This window comes from Onychomys torridus, chromosome 16 (genome assembly GCF_903995425.1).
Source record: "Onychomys torridus chromosome 16, mOncTor1.1, whole genome shotgun sequence".
Classification (NCBI taxonomy): Eukaryota; Metazoa; Chordata; class Mammalia; order Rodentia; family Cricetidae; genus Onychomys; species Onychomys torridus.
Window position 1 is genome coordinate 20728542 of NC_050458.1, and position 18629 is coordinate 20747170.

The window sequence follows — 18629 nt, forward strand, 5'->3', positions numbered from 1 at the left end:
CTCAAAGCGTGACCTGTAGTCTTCCAGCTAGGCTCCACCTCTAAAAGATTCCACAGCCGCCCAAGACAGCCTGCAGAACACTGTGCCTTCAAAGCATGGCAAGTAACAAATTAATAACTTCACCTCAGAACATAATTGAGTACCTGTGCCAGGTACCCATAAAGTAGGGCCAAGAAGATGAGGACAGCCCACTACAAGGAAGCTGATGGATGCTTCTAGAAGGTTTTCTGCTTTATGTTACCTGGGTGTGGAGAAGCCTTTTGTTAGTGTGAGCCTTGAAATCTGTGAGCCTTGATGTAGTTCCTTATAGAAATATTAAGTGAAAGCACATTTTTCACATAATTATCATGCTTTTCAGAACAGTAGGGAGCAGCAGCAGACAGAGGTAGACATGAGGTCAGAATGTGGACTCAGGTCCAAGATGAGAACGTGGGTGCACCGTGGCATTTTGAATACCTTTCTTTGCAGTATGCACCCTTGTTGTTGCCAGGCTACTTTATCAGTTCGTCTCCCTCAGATTTTAACCGTTTCAGTGCTCCGCTGTTCATCCCTAAGAGCATGCCTCTCTCCACGAAACAGGGGCACTAGTGATTATCACTTACTTGGGAAACGTTCCAAGCTTACTGGAGCCCAGAATTAGACTCCAGTATTCCGAGCGCAGGCAGTCTCACCTGAAGCCCTTTTATTACTGTTGAAGCCAGATTAAGACACTTAGAAGGAAAGGTAACTTTCATCAAAAGGAAATGGTGAAGAAGGAAGGAGATACTTGAATCAAAGCCAGAGTGAACCCTACAGCAGCAAGCCATTCATTCTGCATATGTGAGAATGGGGGGTGGACGGGTAGTGTCGAACCCAGGGCTTTGTAGATGCCCATCAGTGATACTCTTGAAGTGGGGAAAATGGCTATCTAACATGAGTTTAATTGTGCCCTCCACTCATTCACTTAAACGGGAGCTGAATTGCTCATCCACTGTCATTCAAAGCTAGCCCATGAGCAGAACAATCACATGACGCCTAAGGTTGGTGTGTGGGTGGGGTTAATTGAGAAATAAAGAACCAGCACTCATTCCCTCCTCTCTCTCCCGTTGCCATGCCACCCACACACCACAGATGAGGCCAATCAGACCACTTCTTCTCTAAGTACCAAGTTTCCTTTTCCAAGCTCCAGGTGCAGGAAAGGCTATAATTTTGAGTTTGATAGAGCGGTTAACCCATACTCTTTCTTGTACATGTTAGCTGCCCTGCCCAAGCCTGACTTCAAATCTGTCTTGCTGCCCACCTTTCAGGATCCCTCCTGTTACATTACTGTTCCCCTCTCCCACCCCATGGAACTCACTGTGCTCAGCTCTTTTTATAGCACTTGCTGCAATCTGTTCCCAAATCAGATTTAATGGTGTATATTTCTCCCTTGGTTAGAACTCTGAAAGCTGGGACCTCACCTGTTTGCTTTTATTCGTGAATGTTCTTACTCGGTGTCTAGCAGTAGGTTCAGGGCCCATCTTTCTGAATTCAGGTTTATTAAATCCTACTTCTATTCCAAAGGATTGTTTAGAGATGTGAACTTACCACAATGCCTGAGTAATATGACTGTGTTTGCCTGTTCAATTTGCCTGTTCTAATGGATGATGACCAATTGTTTTTTATTTTCACTACCCTTCCACATAGTTGCTCAGTAAATGATGTTTGAATTAATTGATTAGTAATGATTTACAGTTCATAAACTGTATTTAAGGTAATATAAGTTATTTGTAGGTAGCGAGTAAGAAAAGGCTACTTAGAAAAAAGACCCAGGCAAGCAAGAAAAGATTGATGTATTAGAGACAGTCTTACTGCCTTCAAATATGCATTAAATGATGTAAGAGAGGAGATAATTTGAGGAACAAATTTATTCTAACTCTCATGATCACTGATAAGGCAGCAGTTTTAAATTAACATGCATTAATGTTCATTACTTAAATTTATTGTATAAAACATTGGGGGTTGTTAATTTTTTATTTGAAACCAATAGGAATTGAGATATAATACCACAACTATTAAGTTTATTAAGTGGATACTTGAACTATCATTACATAAGCAGTAATTTATTATGTTTGTAGAATCTTCTTAATAAGTACATCAAAATATACGGCTGAGCCCTTTGTCTTAAAACTTGAATTTTTTTTTTTATCTTTTGTGATTTGTGCAACTTGGATATTATCTAAGTACAAATGAAGCCACATGACGATGCCTACTGGCCTTTCAGGTTTGGAGCTCACACCACTTTCATATAAGCACTACTCTGTTTGTTCACTAAACAAATACTGAGAACATCCTGTATGAAGGGGGGTGCACCTACCTGCCGAGGCATCTTTGAGGCAAGGATGTGAGCAAACTTTTTGTGTTGCCAAGTCTAGCGTAGTCTTTAATTGATAGGAAAGAATTACCATGGAATTAATAAATGACTTGGCTGCAGAAAGTCGTATACTGCCAAGAAGGTGTGTTAGTGAAGACAGAGCAAAGACCAAGGATTCAGTTCCCCTGTATGTCCAATAAGTAACAAATCCCTCCTAGGGAGGGTGTCAGGGGAAAGGGTAGCTGAGAATGGGTAGAACTTGGCAGAGATTTTTTTTTAAGTTCAAGATTAGATATGAGTTAATGACTCAAGCATACTCCAGTGACATTCTGGGCCAGCAATGCCAGCCACTCAGACGTGAAAGAGCTTTGTTTTTGAGCTGTGGATTTTTTTCCATAATATAAAAAATGTGAAGGGCTTGGTGGCATAAGCAAAGGATAAAATGGACTGGTCACATTACAAAAGCCTTGTCTTGCAAAGGCCATGCCACTTTTCTTGCTTTCATGGTAAGGTGGAGAAAACTGATTAGCTTTGCCCCTGTTTCTCCTCCTGTGTTTAATTTCTCATGCCATCCTAATTCCCTATGCCAGAAATCAGGGGATTGCTCTCACTTCCCTTACCTGTCATGTCCTATGTGATCAAGCACAGTCTTCATCTACCTATGAATTTCTATCTAATCTGTTACCTCCTCTCTGTTCCCCGTACCGCCATGAAGCTGTGCTGTAACCTTGAGTCCTGCATCCTTTCCTCCCCAGTCCATTCTCACATTCTAGCCAGAAAAACCTCTAAGTATAGATCTTGAAGTTGCTACTTTCTGTTCAAGTTGAGCGTGGCCACCATTGCGGTTGCACGAACTGAATCTCCTTGACTGTCCCCAAGACCCTCCAACCTATTACCACTTGGCTCAGGTGCTCACATCCTGCTGATCTGTGCTCTTTGCCTGTGATAGGTGCTATCCTATCTCCTACCTGATCACTACAGAGTCATCTCCTGCTTAGATTTTTTTCTAAATCATCCCAGCTCAGTCCTAGGGCTTATGACTTCTGGGATAAGTTTCCTGACTGTTCAGATCTGTATCTGGAATGTTTACTTTGTGGGAATATAGAACCCAGTTCTCCCCCAGCTCTGGCATTGCTTCAGCAGTATTTTCATCACTTGCTTAGCTGTCCATCTCCTATAATAGACTGGGTTTCGTGACAACAGAGGCCAGTACAGCTTGATTCTATTCAGAGCACCAAGCACAGTGCTTGGATAGTTATCGACTATGACATGAATCTAAGGTACAAATTTGATTTGCAGAACGTGGTAGATCATAAATGCTGGTGCCTTGATAGTGCTTACTCTCTTGAACAGCATCAGTTGCAGCTATGATTGCATAGGTGGGAACTGATATCTAAAGTACAAGTAGACTGTGGTGAAGACAGAACAATGTGCACTGCACATGGGAAATTAGAGTGTTACAGCTGTTCTTCTCTCAGAAACTCCCTAACAAGCAATGAGAGCAGAAAGAGAGGAAAGCAGTGTGTCTGATGTTGACTGAAATGAAAACCCATCAACAAGGTGATAGTTAAAGAGGAAGCAGGATTACTGGTTGGTATATGTTAGTGGCTGGAGGATACCACAGGTGTGAATAAATGTCTGGAGAACGTGGCAGGTGTGTGTGTTTGGGTGCAGAATACTATAGATGTATGGCTGGAAGATGCTGCAGGTGTGTGAGGATGGCTGGAGGATGCTGCAGGTGTGTGAGGATGGCTGGAAGATGCTGCAGGTGTGTGAGGATGGCTGGAGGATGCTGCAGGTGTGTGAGGATGGCTGGAGGATGCTGCAGGTGTGTGAGGATGGCTGGAGGATGCTGCAGGTGTGTGAGGATGGCTGGAGGATGCTGCAGGTGTGTGAGGATGGCTGGAGGATGCTGCAGGTGTGTGAGGATGGCTGGAGGATGCTGCAGGTGTGTGAGGATGGCTGGAAGATGCTGCAGGTGTGTGAGGATGGCTGGAGGATGCTGCAGCTGTGTGAGGATGGCTGGAGGATGCTGCAGCTGTGTGAGGATGGCTGGAGGATGCTGCAGGTGTGTGAGGATGGCTGGAGGATGCTGCAGGTGTGTGAGGATTGCTGGAGGATGCTGCAGGTGTGTGAAGATGGCTGGGAAATCCTACGGCTGGATGTATGTGGCTGGAGAATGCTGCAGGTGTCTGAAGATGGCTGAGGAACCCTGCATGTGTGTCCAGATGCCAGGAAACCCTGTATTGTGTGCAGATGGCTTGGGAACCCTGCAGGTGTGTACATACGGCTGGGGACCCCTGCAGGTGTGTATAGATGACTAGATAAGACTTGGATGAGGAAGATAATCCAACATGAAAATTCAGGTATAGAGTTGACCCAAGCTCTCAGTGGAGCTGTTCTTGAGCGGGAAGAACTCATCTTGTGTCATGAGATGGAAGCAATGATAAATGGGGTAGCAAGGATGAGCACAGGGACCTAGGGTGAGAAGTGGGAGAGCAAAGTTGTTGCAAACGTGTTTAACTCAGTGGCACAAAAGTGCTCTAAAGCAAAGCTACTACTCTATGTTGTTGTTGTTTTTCTTTCAGGTACTTGGGGGGCTTGTCTGGATTTTGGTGGCTTCCTCCAATGTTCCTCTACCTCTGCTCCAAGGATGGGTCATGTTTGTGTCCGTGACAGCTTTCTTCTTCTCCCTTCTCTTCCTGGGCTTGTTCCTGTCTGGTATGGTGACTCAGATTGATGCCAACTGGAACTTCCTGGTAAGAGATTTTTGATTGTAAGTCTATTGCAAGAAAATGTTCAGAAACTTGCAAACATCACATTGTGTTCAGAAATGCCCGAGTCTCTGCTCTTTTTGTTGCTGCATGTAAGAAAAAATAGGGCAGCATGAGCGGCTCACTGTGGTGCCCAGGTGTGGTTTTGGAGGATGATGGGGACCTCAGTTTGTAAAATTTCCACATTGATAGATTGAAAAATCACACTGTTCCTTTTGTGATTTAGATCATTTTTATTCAAAAAGGATTTCATATCATGCAACAAATGAGTTGTGTTATAATTGAACAATAGAACAGATGCCATTGGAACTGACTCACTTGTGTCTTAAAATTTTCTATTCACTTCTTCTTCGGATATTTAAATGGGTTTAGTCATACCTAGTAATAGGGGCATTGATTGCATGGCATACCCTCAAACCTGAAGTACTAGCATCTATAGATTCTCAAGTCGTATATGTTTGAATATATGTAAGTAGATATATTTAATTAAATGCACAGATTTAATTTCCATATTACCTACATGCATTGTACTGTACGATTTAAGTCATTTGCAGGTTACTTAGAACACATAAAACAATGTAAATGCTGTGCTCATAGTTTGTTTCTTTAAAGACATTCATTTTATTTTATGTGTGAATGTCTTACATTCATGGTATGTCTGTGTACTGTGTGCATTCCTGGTGTTCCTGGAGGTCAGAAGATGGTGGAGAACCATGATGTAGGTGCTGGGAATCAAACCCAGGTCCTCTTCCAGAGCAACAAGTGCTCTTAACCACTGAGCCATCTCTCCAGCCTCTGCACATCATTTTTATACTGTATTGTTTTGAAAATGAAGGAAAGAGAAGAACATATGTACATGTTTAGTACAGACACATTTTTTCCTGAATATTTTCAATGTGTGTTTGATTGAATTCACACACAGGGACAGACAGACACAGAAGGGCAGAGTAGGGACTGACAGACACAGAGGGCAGACTAGAGACTGACAGACATAGACGGGCAGGCTTGGGAATGACAGACACAGGAGGGTAGACTAGGAAATGTACAGACGTAGATGAGGGAGGACTGTCCAAGCTTTTCAGAAAACAAGTATAGCTCCATATTGTTTTCCCAGTGTTTTGAAAGAGAGTATTTTATAATCAGTTCTTCTCCAAAATGAATTAAAACTGTGAGTCTTGAAGGCAAATTGACAAGACAGCATTAAACTCAGTGTTTACAGTAAGGTACCATTCACTGCGATTAACTGACCGTATTTTCCCGTGTGTTGTATGGAAAGTCCTTCAGTGCCAGGGGTTGTCCTTCATTACCTGAGACAAATTAGAAGAGGCCAGAGGGGATGATTGCAATCTGTGGTGGGCAGGGCTTTGTCAATGCTCGTAGGGAACCCCCTTCGGGTTCTGAATTAGACTTGGGTGTTCTGAAACTTAACTAAGACCGTCAATTGATCTTTATATGTTCCTTTTGAGTAAATAGTATTTTTCCCCCGGCAGCTGTAGGACAGATGTTAAAGGGAAATGTTTTATTCACAAAACATAAGGAGAGCTATAATTACAAATGTTTACAGCAGTAACAATAAGTACCTGACCCGATGCCATTAAAGAATAATGGGGACAAATGGGTTTCATCATGCCTAGCTTTGTGTCTGGGTTATAATCACCAAGCAACCATCTTTCTAATTCCTTCAAGACACTGAGGCTTGTAATTCAGAACTGTGATGTTCTGGTTCTAAGAGGTTGCAGAGATAGTGTCTTCCTGCATTTTCCCTAATTTCAATATTTGTTACTCCATCATGTGATAAAGATCCAAGGTCCCCAATTAGAATATTCATCTCTTCTTTCTGAATGCCTGGCTTTCTCATAAGAAGGTCTGCCCAAGGCATCGGTTGATCCCCAAAATTACCAAGGGAAAGCAGGTCTTTAAATATCAGACTCAAAGATGTTATGAGGCAAGTTTGTCCCACTCTTTGCATACTTCAAGATTCTTACTAGTCACAGCCCATGCCAGCTCTTCCAAAGAGCTGTATCAGACACCACCAAACCCTTCTGCTAGGACTCCTGGATCTCCCAGTTGATGGCCTAACAACTGAAGTGTTCAGTCAGCAAAGGTCTCCAGGATCCTGCAGCATCCAGTATTCTTTCTGATTGATTGATATATGTACATTCTAAATGCTTAAATACTTTTTGGATGTCATTCCTGGTCTTGTGAGACAGATTCTATACTGTATCCCACCCTCCCCCGATCCCTACTTGTAGTGAATCGTGTTTTTGGTACCAAAATGATCTTATTAGTTTTCCCAACTTTGCATTTCCACCCAATTGTAGCATTATGTGAGATGAGAAAAAATAAGCCGTACGTGCTCTCGTTCTTTTCATTGTACCGCTATATCAAAGTGACTGTTGAAAGGCAGAGCCTGAGGGTGCAAATCCAGAACTCAACACTCTGTAGTGTGAGGCAGGAAGGACTCAAGTCCAAGGCCACTTTGGGCTAACAGTAAGACCCTGTCTCAAAAAAAAAAAAAAAAAAAAAAAAAAAGGAGACCTTTAATGATTTGTCCCATAGATCATCTGGGCAGATCATCCTGTGTTGTTTGTCCATTTGTCAGTTAAGGAAAAGAAATAGGCACAGGACAGGCTGAGAAACAAAGGTGTCTCAAATTTGTAGATTTTTTTAAAAATTTGGAGTATTTGCACAAACTTTACTACTCAAAATCTTTCAACATTTGGAACATTTGAGATATCATAGTTTCAAGTTAATATTATCTACCATGGAATAGCTGTACACAGCATGTGATATAGTGGTTGCCATGGCACAGGCTCATTACATGGTGGGCATACCTCCCAAGAGCCAGCTCCTTCCTGCCTTCTTAGAGTTTAGTAAATGCTGTTTTGGTTTAGAATAGATTTCCTTGTTCTATAAGGCTTTCTTCACATGGATCCATGTTCTGTTCATGTATCTAGTTTGACGTGGGTTGTAAGGCTCACTGTGCACTCCCAGGCCAGGATAGTTTTTGAGTCATGCACATCATAGAGTTTTCCTCGGATTGGTACATGTTCTAATTGTTACATTCTAGAATTGTTAGATATTAACTACTAAAAGAAAAAAAGGCTAATTTTCCCCTGTGAATAATTTAACACTACCCCTATGCTTCAATCGAGAGAAATAGGAGTACATTTTAGAAATAATATAATCTCTACAAGTATTTGTTGTAGAATACTAATGTTGACAGTTTTTTTCATTTTTTCCATATTCATTGTATGTGCACATGGTATGCATGTGTGGACACATGTGGGTACACATGCATATATGTGCCTATGCCTGTGGACCCAAAGTTGATGTCAGGAATCATCCTCAATAACTCTTGCACATTATTCTTTGAGGCAGGGTCTCATTCAAACCAGGGCTCACTGATTGAAGGACAGGTCTGGATGCCAGCTTGCTCTACAAATCCCTAGACATCCAACTTCTGGATCTGGGATTATGGGTGGGGCCACCACACCCACCTGGCGTTTAAGTAGGATCTTGGGAGTCCAAACACTGGTTCTCTTGCTTACCCAGTAAGCTCTTTAAACTCCTAAGCCATTTCCCCAGCACTTTTTCTATTTTTTTTTTTATTAATTGTGATCAAATTCATATTCACAGTACAAAATACGTTTGGAATCTTTTCACAGGCTTCCTACTTGGGGTATAATTGATATAATGAAAACGTTAAAATACAATACTACTTCTCCATTATAATCTGAAGAAAGGCGAGAACTTTTTTGAATTTGTGTGGTGCTAGAGATTGACCCTCAGGTCTTCTGCATGCTAAGCAAACTCTCTGTCCCTGAGCTGCATCTCCAGCCCTTTTTCACTTCTCATCCTGAGGTGGGGCCTTGCTTGCCCAGGCTACCATTGAACTCACTTTTGCCTCAGCCTCCCAAGTGGTTAGGATCACAGGGCTGTACCACTGCCTCGACAGGAAGTCAATTTTGATTTTGAAATAGCTGTGGGGATGAGGCTTTCTCCTTTCCCCATATGTGAGAATAACACCACTTTGGTATAACTTTAAGGAAGAAATTCTATGTATTATGCCCCTTGCTTTTTAGAGTCAATAGGCTAAGGAAGGATACTGTTTAGAAGAAATAGACTTTGAAATGTCATACAACTAAATAAGTCTGCCTTTACTTTCCACGAGTCTAGTGGGCATACATTTAATCAGATTCCCACTATGAACATCACTTAATAATTTAAATGTCCTGAGCTATATTCCATGCCACTTTGACCTGGATTGTTTTTCCTCCTTTGAGACAGTCTTGCTACATATATGTAGAGCAGACTGTAGCCCAAATTGGTGATTTTCCTGCTCAGCCTCTGGGTGCTGGTTAGAGTGTGCACTACCAGCACTAAAGCTCAGGCTTTAGTGGCTGTCATCCCTTCTCTGTGCTGCCATATAACCAGGGTTATAACCATATATATATACATAAAACCAAGGCTCCTCATCAATGGTATGACAGTTTTCTTTTCTTTCCTCTTTTCCTTTCTTTTTTCTTTTTTCTTTCTTTCTTCTTTCCTTCCTTTCTCCCTCCCTCCCTCCCTCCCTCCCTCCCTCCCTCCCTCCCTTCCTTCCTTCCTATCAGTGAATGTTTAGTCGTGAGCAAAAGAGTGAAGCCCTGGTTCAGGATTAGAATTTTGAAAATGGTCATGTGAGTTGGAAAAAAAAAAGTTCCAAGCAGTGTTTGAGGTTGAAGTTGTCTGATAAAAATGTAGAGAGGCAGAGCTCTGGGGTGTGTGAGTGCTGGCGGGATTAGTTAAGAGAAAGAGTTTGTGAAGAGGACTCACTCTGGACAGGACTGGCCCTCCCTTGATGAAGCACTGTCAAGGACGGTGGTTTAAAAGGTAGTCCCCAACCAAGGCAGCAGCATTACACGGACTCCTGTCACAAATAATCTCAGCTGACCCTCCCCAGACTGCCCATTCCAAAGCTGGAGATGGAGCTTAGTCGTCTGTGCTTAAGCAAGTTCTTTCCATGGTTCTGCTGCATTCCGGTATTTGAGAACCTCCAGTGCAGGGCAATTATTCCCAAACCATGAGTGAACCTGCAGAAGACATTTCGTGTGGCTCCCATGTATAACTGGAATTGGAATAACACAACCAGGGTGGCCAGTGTCAACATGTAGCTAGCTCTCTAGTGCTCAGGATGCACAGGCCCTGAGAGAGGCTTTCAAAATGTTTCTTCAGTAGACAGGGCAGCAAAATAATCATTGTGTAGTTAATAACTTAGCTAAAACACGGTCCAAATGTGGAAACATTTTTAAAAACTAAAGTAACAGGCTCTAAAAAAGGAGATTTTGGTGGTGGTGGTTGGTTGGCTTTTTTGTTTTTTGCTTGTTTTTTTGGTTTTGTTTGTTTTGTTTTGTTTTGTGTTTTTCATTGTGTGTGTGTGTGTGTGTGTGTGTGTGTGTGTGTGTGTGTGTGTGTGTGTGTGTGTGTCTTTTATGGGGAGAAAAGAAGAAAGACCTGTATTAGATAATCCAGAAGGAAGTAAACTAAATAAGCCAAGTCTCGTATGTGTTGTGGCATTGGCCAAGTCCATGAGAAGCTCCACAGCACAGCCTGCCTATTGAAATCCTGAATCACTGAGCAGAGTGACTAGGCTCAGTCCAAATTACGACTCCCTGAGAGCCACCCAAGAAGAATGTGTCTCTTGCTCAGACACATAAACATGTCCCAAGTCTATTGAAACCCAAGAAACAAAGTCCTCTAAGAACCAAAGTCCAGTCATAGGAACTGATGGCATGGGGTCATACAAGAGACATGTATTAATTTCCAAAGGTTGCAAGTCTTTATCCTTGCCTTTCTGTGTGAAACATGCCAGGGGTATGTATAGCTATGTATGCATGTTCATGTCTTCGCACATGTCTGTAGGGCCTTGGGTGTTTTGGAGACAGAATTCTTCACTGCGACCTGGAACTCATCTAGACTAGCTGTCCGTCAAACTCCAGGGATCTGCTGTCTGTCTCCAGCTCCCCAGTGCTGAGATTAAAATAGCATGCCACCATTCCAGGCTTTTTAAAATGAGAGTCGGGGTTAGAATTCAGGTTCTCGGGTTTGTATGGCAAGGACTTTACTGAGCTGTCTTCCCAGCCCCTAGCTTGGCCTTTTAAGATAAAACAAAACATTTCTGAGACTCTAGTAAATTAAATGAGTGACTAATAATCTCAATAGACTTTCTCAATTTTTACAGCTATTAATAATTAATAACCCAATCAGGTACATTTAATTCATGAATTCACTGACATTCCAATTTGGATACTGATCTGTGTCAGTGAACATTTATTGAGTAACCACATGACCCCATGTATCTGAGCATTGGTTATGGCTTAGACTTGTGGGTGGTCAGTAAGTATGTGGCTCAATTAGCAATAACAGGTGTTTCACAGAAAGTATTTTTACATTGTACCTTATGTGTCTCACCCTGGTTAAATTTGACTGAGAAGAACAGTGTGAGCATAATAAGAGCAATTCTATGAACAACACTGTTGAATGGACATTTTCAGAGGCAGTACAACACTCCCTTTTGTAATTTTGTTAGTAATACCATTTGAGAGGGAAAAAGTAGACTTTGAAGAGATCTCTCAAACACTGTTGGTAGGAATATAAATTAGTACCATTACTGTGGAATATGGTATAAAATCTTCTCTAAAAATTAACAATAGAAATACCATACGAGCCATGAATCTCACAATGTGTATACCCAAAGATAATGAGGTCAGTGTGTCAGAGAGCTGCCTGAGCCTACATGTTCTTTGCAGAATTATTTATAGTAGCCATCACATGGAATCAGCTTAAGTCTTCATCAGTCTGTAATGGGTAGAATGTAGTGTATATACCCAATGTTATTTGGCTTTTTAGAAATGAAGAAAATCCTTTATTTATGGTCAGAAGTATTTAGAGTCAGAGAGGTGAACATGGAGGTTTTGTTATATGAATGAGCTGGGCACCACAATATAATGGCATAAACAATATAATTTCACTAATAGGTGTAGGTGAAAAAGATGAACTCACAGAAGTGGAGAGCAAAGTGGTGGTTATAAAGGTTGTTGGAGAGAGAGGGTTAGAAAGGCATTTACCAAAAAGTGTATCCCAGCAAGAAAGTGTACCTCCAAAGGCTCTGTAGTATAGACTCTAGTTAAAGAAAATGTGTACTGGAAAATTGATGAGTAGCTTTTGATTGTTCTCACCATTAAAAAGGTAAGTATGTGAAAGAATACCTTTGTTAAGTAGTTCAACTTAGCTATTTCATAATGTATGCATATTTAAAAACATATACACAATAAATAGATAATTTCTAATTGTCAGTTAAGATTATTCAGAATTTTAACTTTTTTTTTTGAGCTGAGGATTGAACCCAGGGCCTTGCGCTTGCTAGGCAAGCGCTCTACCACTGAGCTAAATCCCCAACCCTAACTTTTTTAATGAGACTTTGGAAGTTGATTTTGGAAGCAGAGAAGCATGGTTCTGACCCTCCTCCCAAAAGTTAACCATTGTGTGAAAAGAAAAACAAAATTTTGTTTGTAAAACAAACAATAAATGATAACTGATAACTGTAAGGATGAGAAGTTTTGCAGACTAAATCACTGTGATGTTGCAGCTATAAATATAAAATAATGTGTGGATGATATATTAATTCAAGTGAAACTGGAGTATGAAAGGTTATGCTTCACATTAATCCCAGTAATGTACAAAATAACCTAAACAATTACTGTTTTTCAGAACTATATATTCTTTGTTTTTAATGAAATGTAAGGTTGTATGCCATTGAAATCTATCAGTAAGTCTGTGTTGCAGAATATAGAATAATATGTAATTTTAGTTGTAGTAGAAAATACTCAAAATAAAATATGTATTAATTATGTGAAATTCTTAAAAGGATATAACTTAAATATAATTTTTCTTGAACTTTAAAGATGGCATTTACCTTAGTTTTAAATTTAAAGGCCTTTTTATCTTATTTTAATTAATATTGATATCTCTGTATATTAATCTAAAGTAATATAATATTTTATTATAAAACCCAATATACAAGAAAGTTTGCTATTGTACCAAATAAAATAGATTAGCTGATATTTTTTAAATTTATTTATTTTATGGGCATTGGTGTTGGGTCTCCTGAAACTGGCTTTACAGACAGTTGTGAACTGCCATGTGGGTGCTGGGAATTGAACCCTGGTCCTCTAGAAGAACAGTCAGTGCTCTTAGCCTCTGAGCCACCTCTCTAGCCCCAGCTGATATTTTTTATTCTTTGAGAGTTTGGAGTTTCTCATATAGCATGTTTCGGTCATAGTCATCCAAGCACCCACTCTGTAGCTCCTTTTTTTTTTAATTTTTCTTTTTTGAGACAGGGTTTCTCTGTGTAGCATTGGAGGGCTTCTTTTTAAAAACATGCTTCAAGATCAGTCTGTGCTCCACAAATGTTTTTGAACATGTGGTCTTCCTTTGGTGCATGCTCAACTTATTCCTCCCTCTCCCAGCAGCTAACAGTTGGCGTCCCTCCACAGTTAGGGGTGGACTCATTTAGATTCTAATGGCCTGATTTTACTAAAGCAATAAAAATCAGCAACAAATATACTTAAGACAATTTGATTACATGTTCTGAGCTTGCCTACCTGAAACTCCATTTGAAATAAAGAACAGGAAAACATCGTACAATTCTTACCTACAAATGCCTTTTTTTTTCCTCTTAGGATTTTGTCTACCACTTTGTAGTGTTTGTCTTCTACTTTGGAGCCTTCTTGCTAGAAGCCGCAGCCACCTCCCTGCATGACCTGCAATGCAACACAACCATGACTGTGCAGCCGCTCCTGGATGACAACCAGTACAACATCAATGTGGCCGCCACAGTAAGTGCTCCATGAGGAAAGCGCTGTCCTTCCATAGCCAAGCATCCGGGAGAATCCTCAGGCAGCAGTGTTCTTTTAATAGTAGCCTTTAGAATTAAACATGTAAGCCAGGCGGTGCTGATGCACACCTTCCATCCCAGCACTCAGGAGGCAGACACAGGTAGAGCTCTGTGAGTTCAAAGCCAGCTTGGTCTACAGAGCTAGTTACAGGACAACCAGAGCTAGACAGAGAAACACTGCCTCAAAAACAAAAACAAAACAAAAAATTAAACATGTAATAGCTATTTATCTGTCCAGTGATCCTATAGCAAAGGACTGTCATGCCCTGCACTGTTCTGTGTGACTCAACTGCAACCCAAAGATGTTGACATTATCTGAGATGATAATGAGTCCACAGTACTTGACTTTGTAAGAATTCACTATAGGCTTCTCTCTTTCTGAATTTTCAGACCCGATGGGGGAGGTCTGTTCCTAGCCTTGTCCTTTTCTCCTTTGTACCCATTTTTAATTGGGTTTTTAGGCTGCATATTTACCATGGGCCTGCCATGTAGAAGGGAGTTTTGGGGGGTGGGGCTGACATGAATAAGTTTCAGTTCTTATTTTGGGGGTCAGTGCCAGTGAGTGGGAAGGCAAATTCACTAGCCGTTACAACAGATGGGGTGCAGGAGGAAGCCTTCGTGGGGACTTCAAACCATTTTTCCTCTTTCATTCAGACACTACAGTGAACTTGACATTTTGTATTGAATAATGCAAAGAAAAACTGGTTTTTTTTTTCTTTTCATGGATAATTTTTAAATCTATCATGAAGTGAAATTGCTTTCTGAAATGAAGTATCTTGACTGATATGTAATAGTTCCTATAGTGCATTAGTGAATCTAGTGTCTTTTCCTCGTTAGCCCTTGCCCCCTAAAGGGCCCAACTTTTAGAGTTCTCTGGAATGTTCTTTTCTAGATGTGCCTCTTCTGGAGACCTGTCTCTTTCTCCTTCTGTCAGAGTGAAGCCACCTCCATGTGTGGACCAGTGCTTCCAGTCTTTTGTGACACTCCATTTTATCCACCCACTCTGGTCCAGCCAGGACACTAGCTCCTGAGTTTTCAGCAGCTAAACTTGATCTGCCGTTCATGTGTGGCACTGGGTTAAACCTCAGGCTGTTCTTTTTCACTCAGTATAGTTGAGAACAAGGGACTTTCCTTCTCACTGATAATTGCTTCTCCCAAGCCATTATTCTCACTCAGAGGACATTATCTACATTAGAAATACATTACAGGAACAAGCAGAATAGGAAGGGTTAATTAACTGTGACAAATTTCTGTGGCGGGAACTGCTCCCCCTTCTCAGGGGGCAGTTCTTGTTAAGAATCTCTACCAGAGATAGTGATATTTATCATTCTGAATTGGATTGTCTTATAATCTCCTTTTCATCACAAGTGTCACGTGAGAATAAGGTGGACTGTTTGCTTATCCACACTAAGTGCAATGGTGTGTGCACCGTTGGGGTTACTGAAGCCCTTGGTGACACCAAGGAAGCAGCTTGGAGCAGGGCTTGGGCTTCTGTGTGGGGACTGGCTCCCACATGAGAAAGACCCAGACTCCTGATTCATTCCTGTGGGTTTTGCGTACTGAGTTGGAAAACTCACAGAAATGATCGAATGTGTCTCTGGGGTTTGCTAGTGACTGTCTTCTTAGTTGTGAAACCACTGGATGATTAGATAACTCAGATTAAATTTCTTAATACAGCCAGTGCCTTGGGTTTCAACAATACTTATCAAGTGAGCCTGATATGTGAGCAAATGATGTAAGGTTGACTATAGATTTGAAAATTAAGAGCCATAGGATACAAAAGGAAGCTCAGTTCTATGAGGGGATAAAACAAAATCATCAAAACATAGATCAGTGTGAAATATTCTTCTGTATTGGAGCATCTTTAAGTCAGTTGGTGAGTATTCATTCAGTGGTCTCTTTGGGATGCATTTTCGAAAAGTCCATGTTGTGAATCTGATAGAAATTTTTTCTTTCCTTTTCTTAGGTTTTTGCCTTTATGACGACAGCTTGTTATGGTTGCAGTTTGGGTCTGGCTTTGCGAAGATGGCGACCATAACACTCCTTGGAAACTAACAGCTGTGTGCTAGTTTCATTTGTCTCCTTTGTATGTCTGATCACTTGGATACTATTTGTCCCAATATAACATTCCAAGCATCACGTGCTTTGTACAGGGAGAACCTGAGTGAAAGCTGTGGTTCATTACATTGGTAGGGTTTTAATTTTATTCTGACATTAGAGAAGTATCCTTTCATTTTCATCTTTCTTTTCTTTTTTTAAATACATTTCCTCTGCATATTCCTAAAATATGCAGACACTGTTCACAAAACAGTAGTATTCCTTTTGTTTCTTAAGTCACCTGGACCTTAATAATAGTAAGTAACTAAAACAATATATCCCAAGCAGGCTTCTCATTGAATTCTATCTTCAATATAAAACAGAGAATGATACACATTTTTTTTTTTTTACAAAGTGTCAGTAGCACATATGTAGGGCATATGGTTTCAGTGGCAATTGTTCTATCCTGTAGTAACATAAAAACAGCTATAGATGGCATGTAAATAAATGAGTATGTATGTATCCTAATAAAGCTTTATTTACAAAAAGGGAGCAAGACTAGATTTGGTCCACAGACCACAATTCTATCAACTACTGCCATATATTGAACTAATCATGAAAGTTTATCAACCTCATTAGAAAAGCCACATAATATATTTTGTTTTGTTATGCAATAATCACATTGCCTTTTGTTAACAGTCAAATTCTTACTCTTAAAAGGGCATATAGCTTCTCAAGCAAACCCCAACAGAGCCTTGGGTGTAGAGAAAAATAAGGTATGAAATAAACTTCATACTAATGATTTCCTAAGAGCTCAGCAGGATCTCACATGAGAGTGCTTAAGACAAGATCCCCAGAGGCAATTCATCACTACTGGAACTGGTATCTTACACTGATGTCTTACTTTGGTTTATTTATGCCATAGAATGTGGATGTTTGCCCTGTGCATGAATATATAAATATTTATGTGTGTAAAGCTTTTCCAAATAGCTCTCTGAAGAGTTGAATTTTTACTTCTGATTTTTTTGCATTATTTTCTGAGTTAGAGTTTGAGTAGAATGTTAACTGTAACATAAAGCTATAGATTCTTACATGCTTTGACATTAGCCCAGATATCTATGTTGTATTTCCATTGATGTCAGACAAACAAAGTCCGTTTAACACAAAAGCTGACTCTGGCTTAATAGTACAGAAAACAATCCTAATCCACCTGTTGACATCATGGGTTTGGCAATGTACCACAAGTGGCTTGAATAGAGAATAAATTAGAGCGAGGCCACAGTTCCCACCATATTCTCGTACAAGCAACTTGCTTGTTGCTTTAATGGGGCTGCCTCTGGATAAGGAGGCTTGAGGATTGCTTTCTAGATGACCCATCACCTAAGAGTGCCAGCAGTTGGAGTATTGGATTCCATGGAACATAGAAAAAAACGTGAACAAACAGCATAACCAGTGCTCAATAGCATAACCAGGGGTCAAGTACTGTTTATCTAGTACTCCCCTAGAAGAAGATATTGGGGACTCGCTTTGTGACACAGCTAAAGAAGAGACATGCTTCTGTATGTACCTTGAAGGAATCAATCTCACAACCTTACAAGTCTTACCTCTTCTATAATGCCCTGCTTCCTTCATATTTTTCCGGCTCTAGACCAGACACCAAAAACCTGTATTATGAATTATATATTACAAAGTCCTAAATGTGCCATAAAGATACATAGTACATTGTACTTGGAATCACTAAAACATAGTACACTAGAATTTAGTGGAGATTTTTCCCCCAAGGTGTAACAGGCCATGCTTGGTGTGGTATTAACTTAAATGAGTTCATTCAGAGGTATTGGCAGTACCTTTGTAAATGGATTGCTTCTAGATTAGTAAGACCCAAAGCCAAAGCTCACTAACTGTGAACACTTAGATATGTAGATGGATTGCATTTTAGATTTGTGAGCTGAATGACAAAGCACTTGAACAAAGACAATGGCGTTGAAGAATCTCTTTACATATCTTAGCTGTAAAAATAAGAAAGTGTTGGTTGGTCTTTAAAATCTGATAAATTTATTTTATAAGTGTTATGACTCTAATAAAGTATTCATTTGATAATCTTTTGGGTCACTTTTCCTCTTTTGACATTCCATTAACTGTTCAGTAGAAACTAGATTGAAGTTCCAGGCCCATGAATGAGCTTTGTTTCAGGTAGTTCTGTGTAAAAGGAAGTCTTTCAGAAAATGTCAGTAAATCGTTTTCTGGGGTGAACATGAAGAGATAAAACTTGGGGAAGTAACATTAGAGAGAAATTAAAATGAGAAGTGCACTCTGCTTTATTTAGAAAGCATCTGGCCTGTGTGTCTATGTCAGGTGGTGTTTTGAAGCATTTAAAAAAATTATCTCACCTAATCTTTGTCATAACTACTGGAAGACCTGGATACTGTAATTTTAAATATTAGGGAATGGAAACATTTAGGAAGACAACCAGGATCCTCCACTTATCATGAGAAAGCTAGGCTTCAGAGCCTTGAAGTTTGTCTCAAAAGTCCAAACTCTTAATTTC

General features: G+C 40.3%; 1 protein-coding gene across 1 annotated transcript in view; it reads left to right on the plus strand.

Moving 5' to 3' along the window:
* Window positions 1-18183, plus strand: part of Mal2 (mal, T cell differentiation protein 2) — a 28998-nt gene extending 10815 nt beyond the window's left edge. Inside the window, exons 2-4 of the mRNA XM_036208177.1 lie at window positions 4921-5091; window positions 13830-13985; window positions 16011-18183. Coding sequence (XP_036064070.1) covers window positions 4921-5091; window positions 13830-13985; window positions 16011-16082 — 399 coding nt within the window. The 3' untranslated portion in view covers window positions 16083-18183. The remainder of the gene's footprint in view (window positions 1-4920; window positions 5092-13829; window positions 13986-16010) is intronic.
* The last annotated feature ends 446 nt before the right edge of the window (window positions 18184-18629 follow it).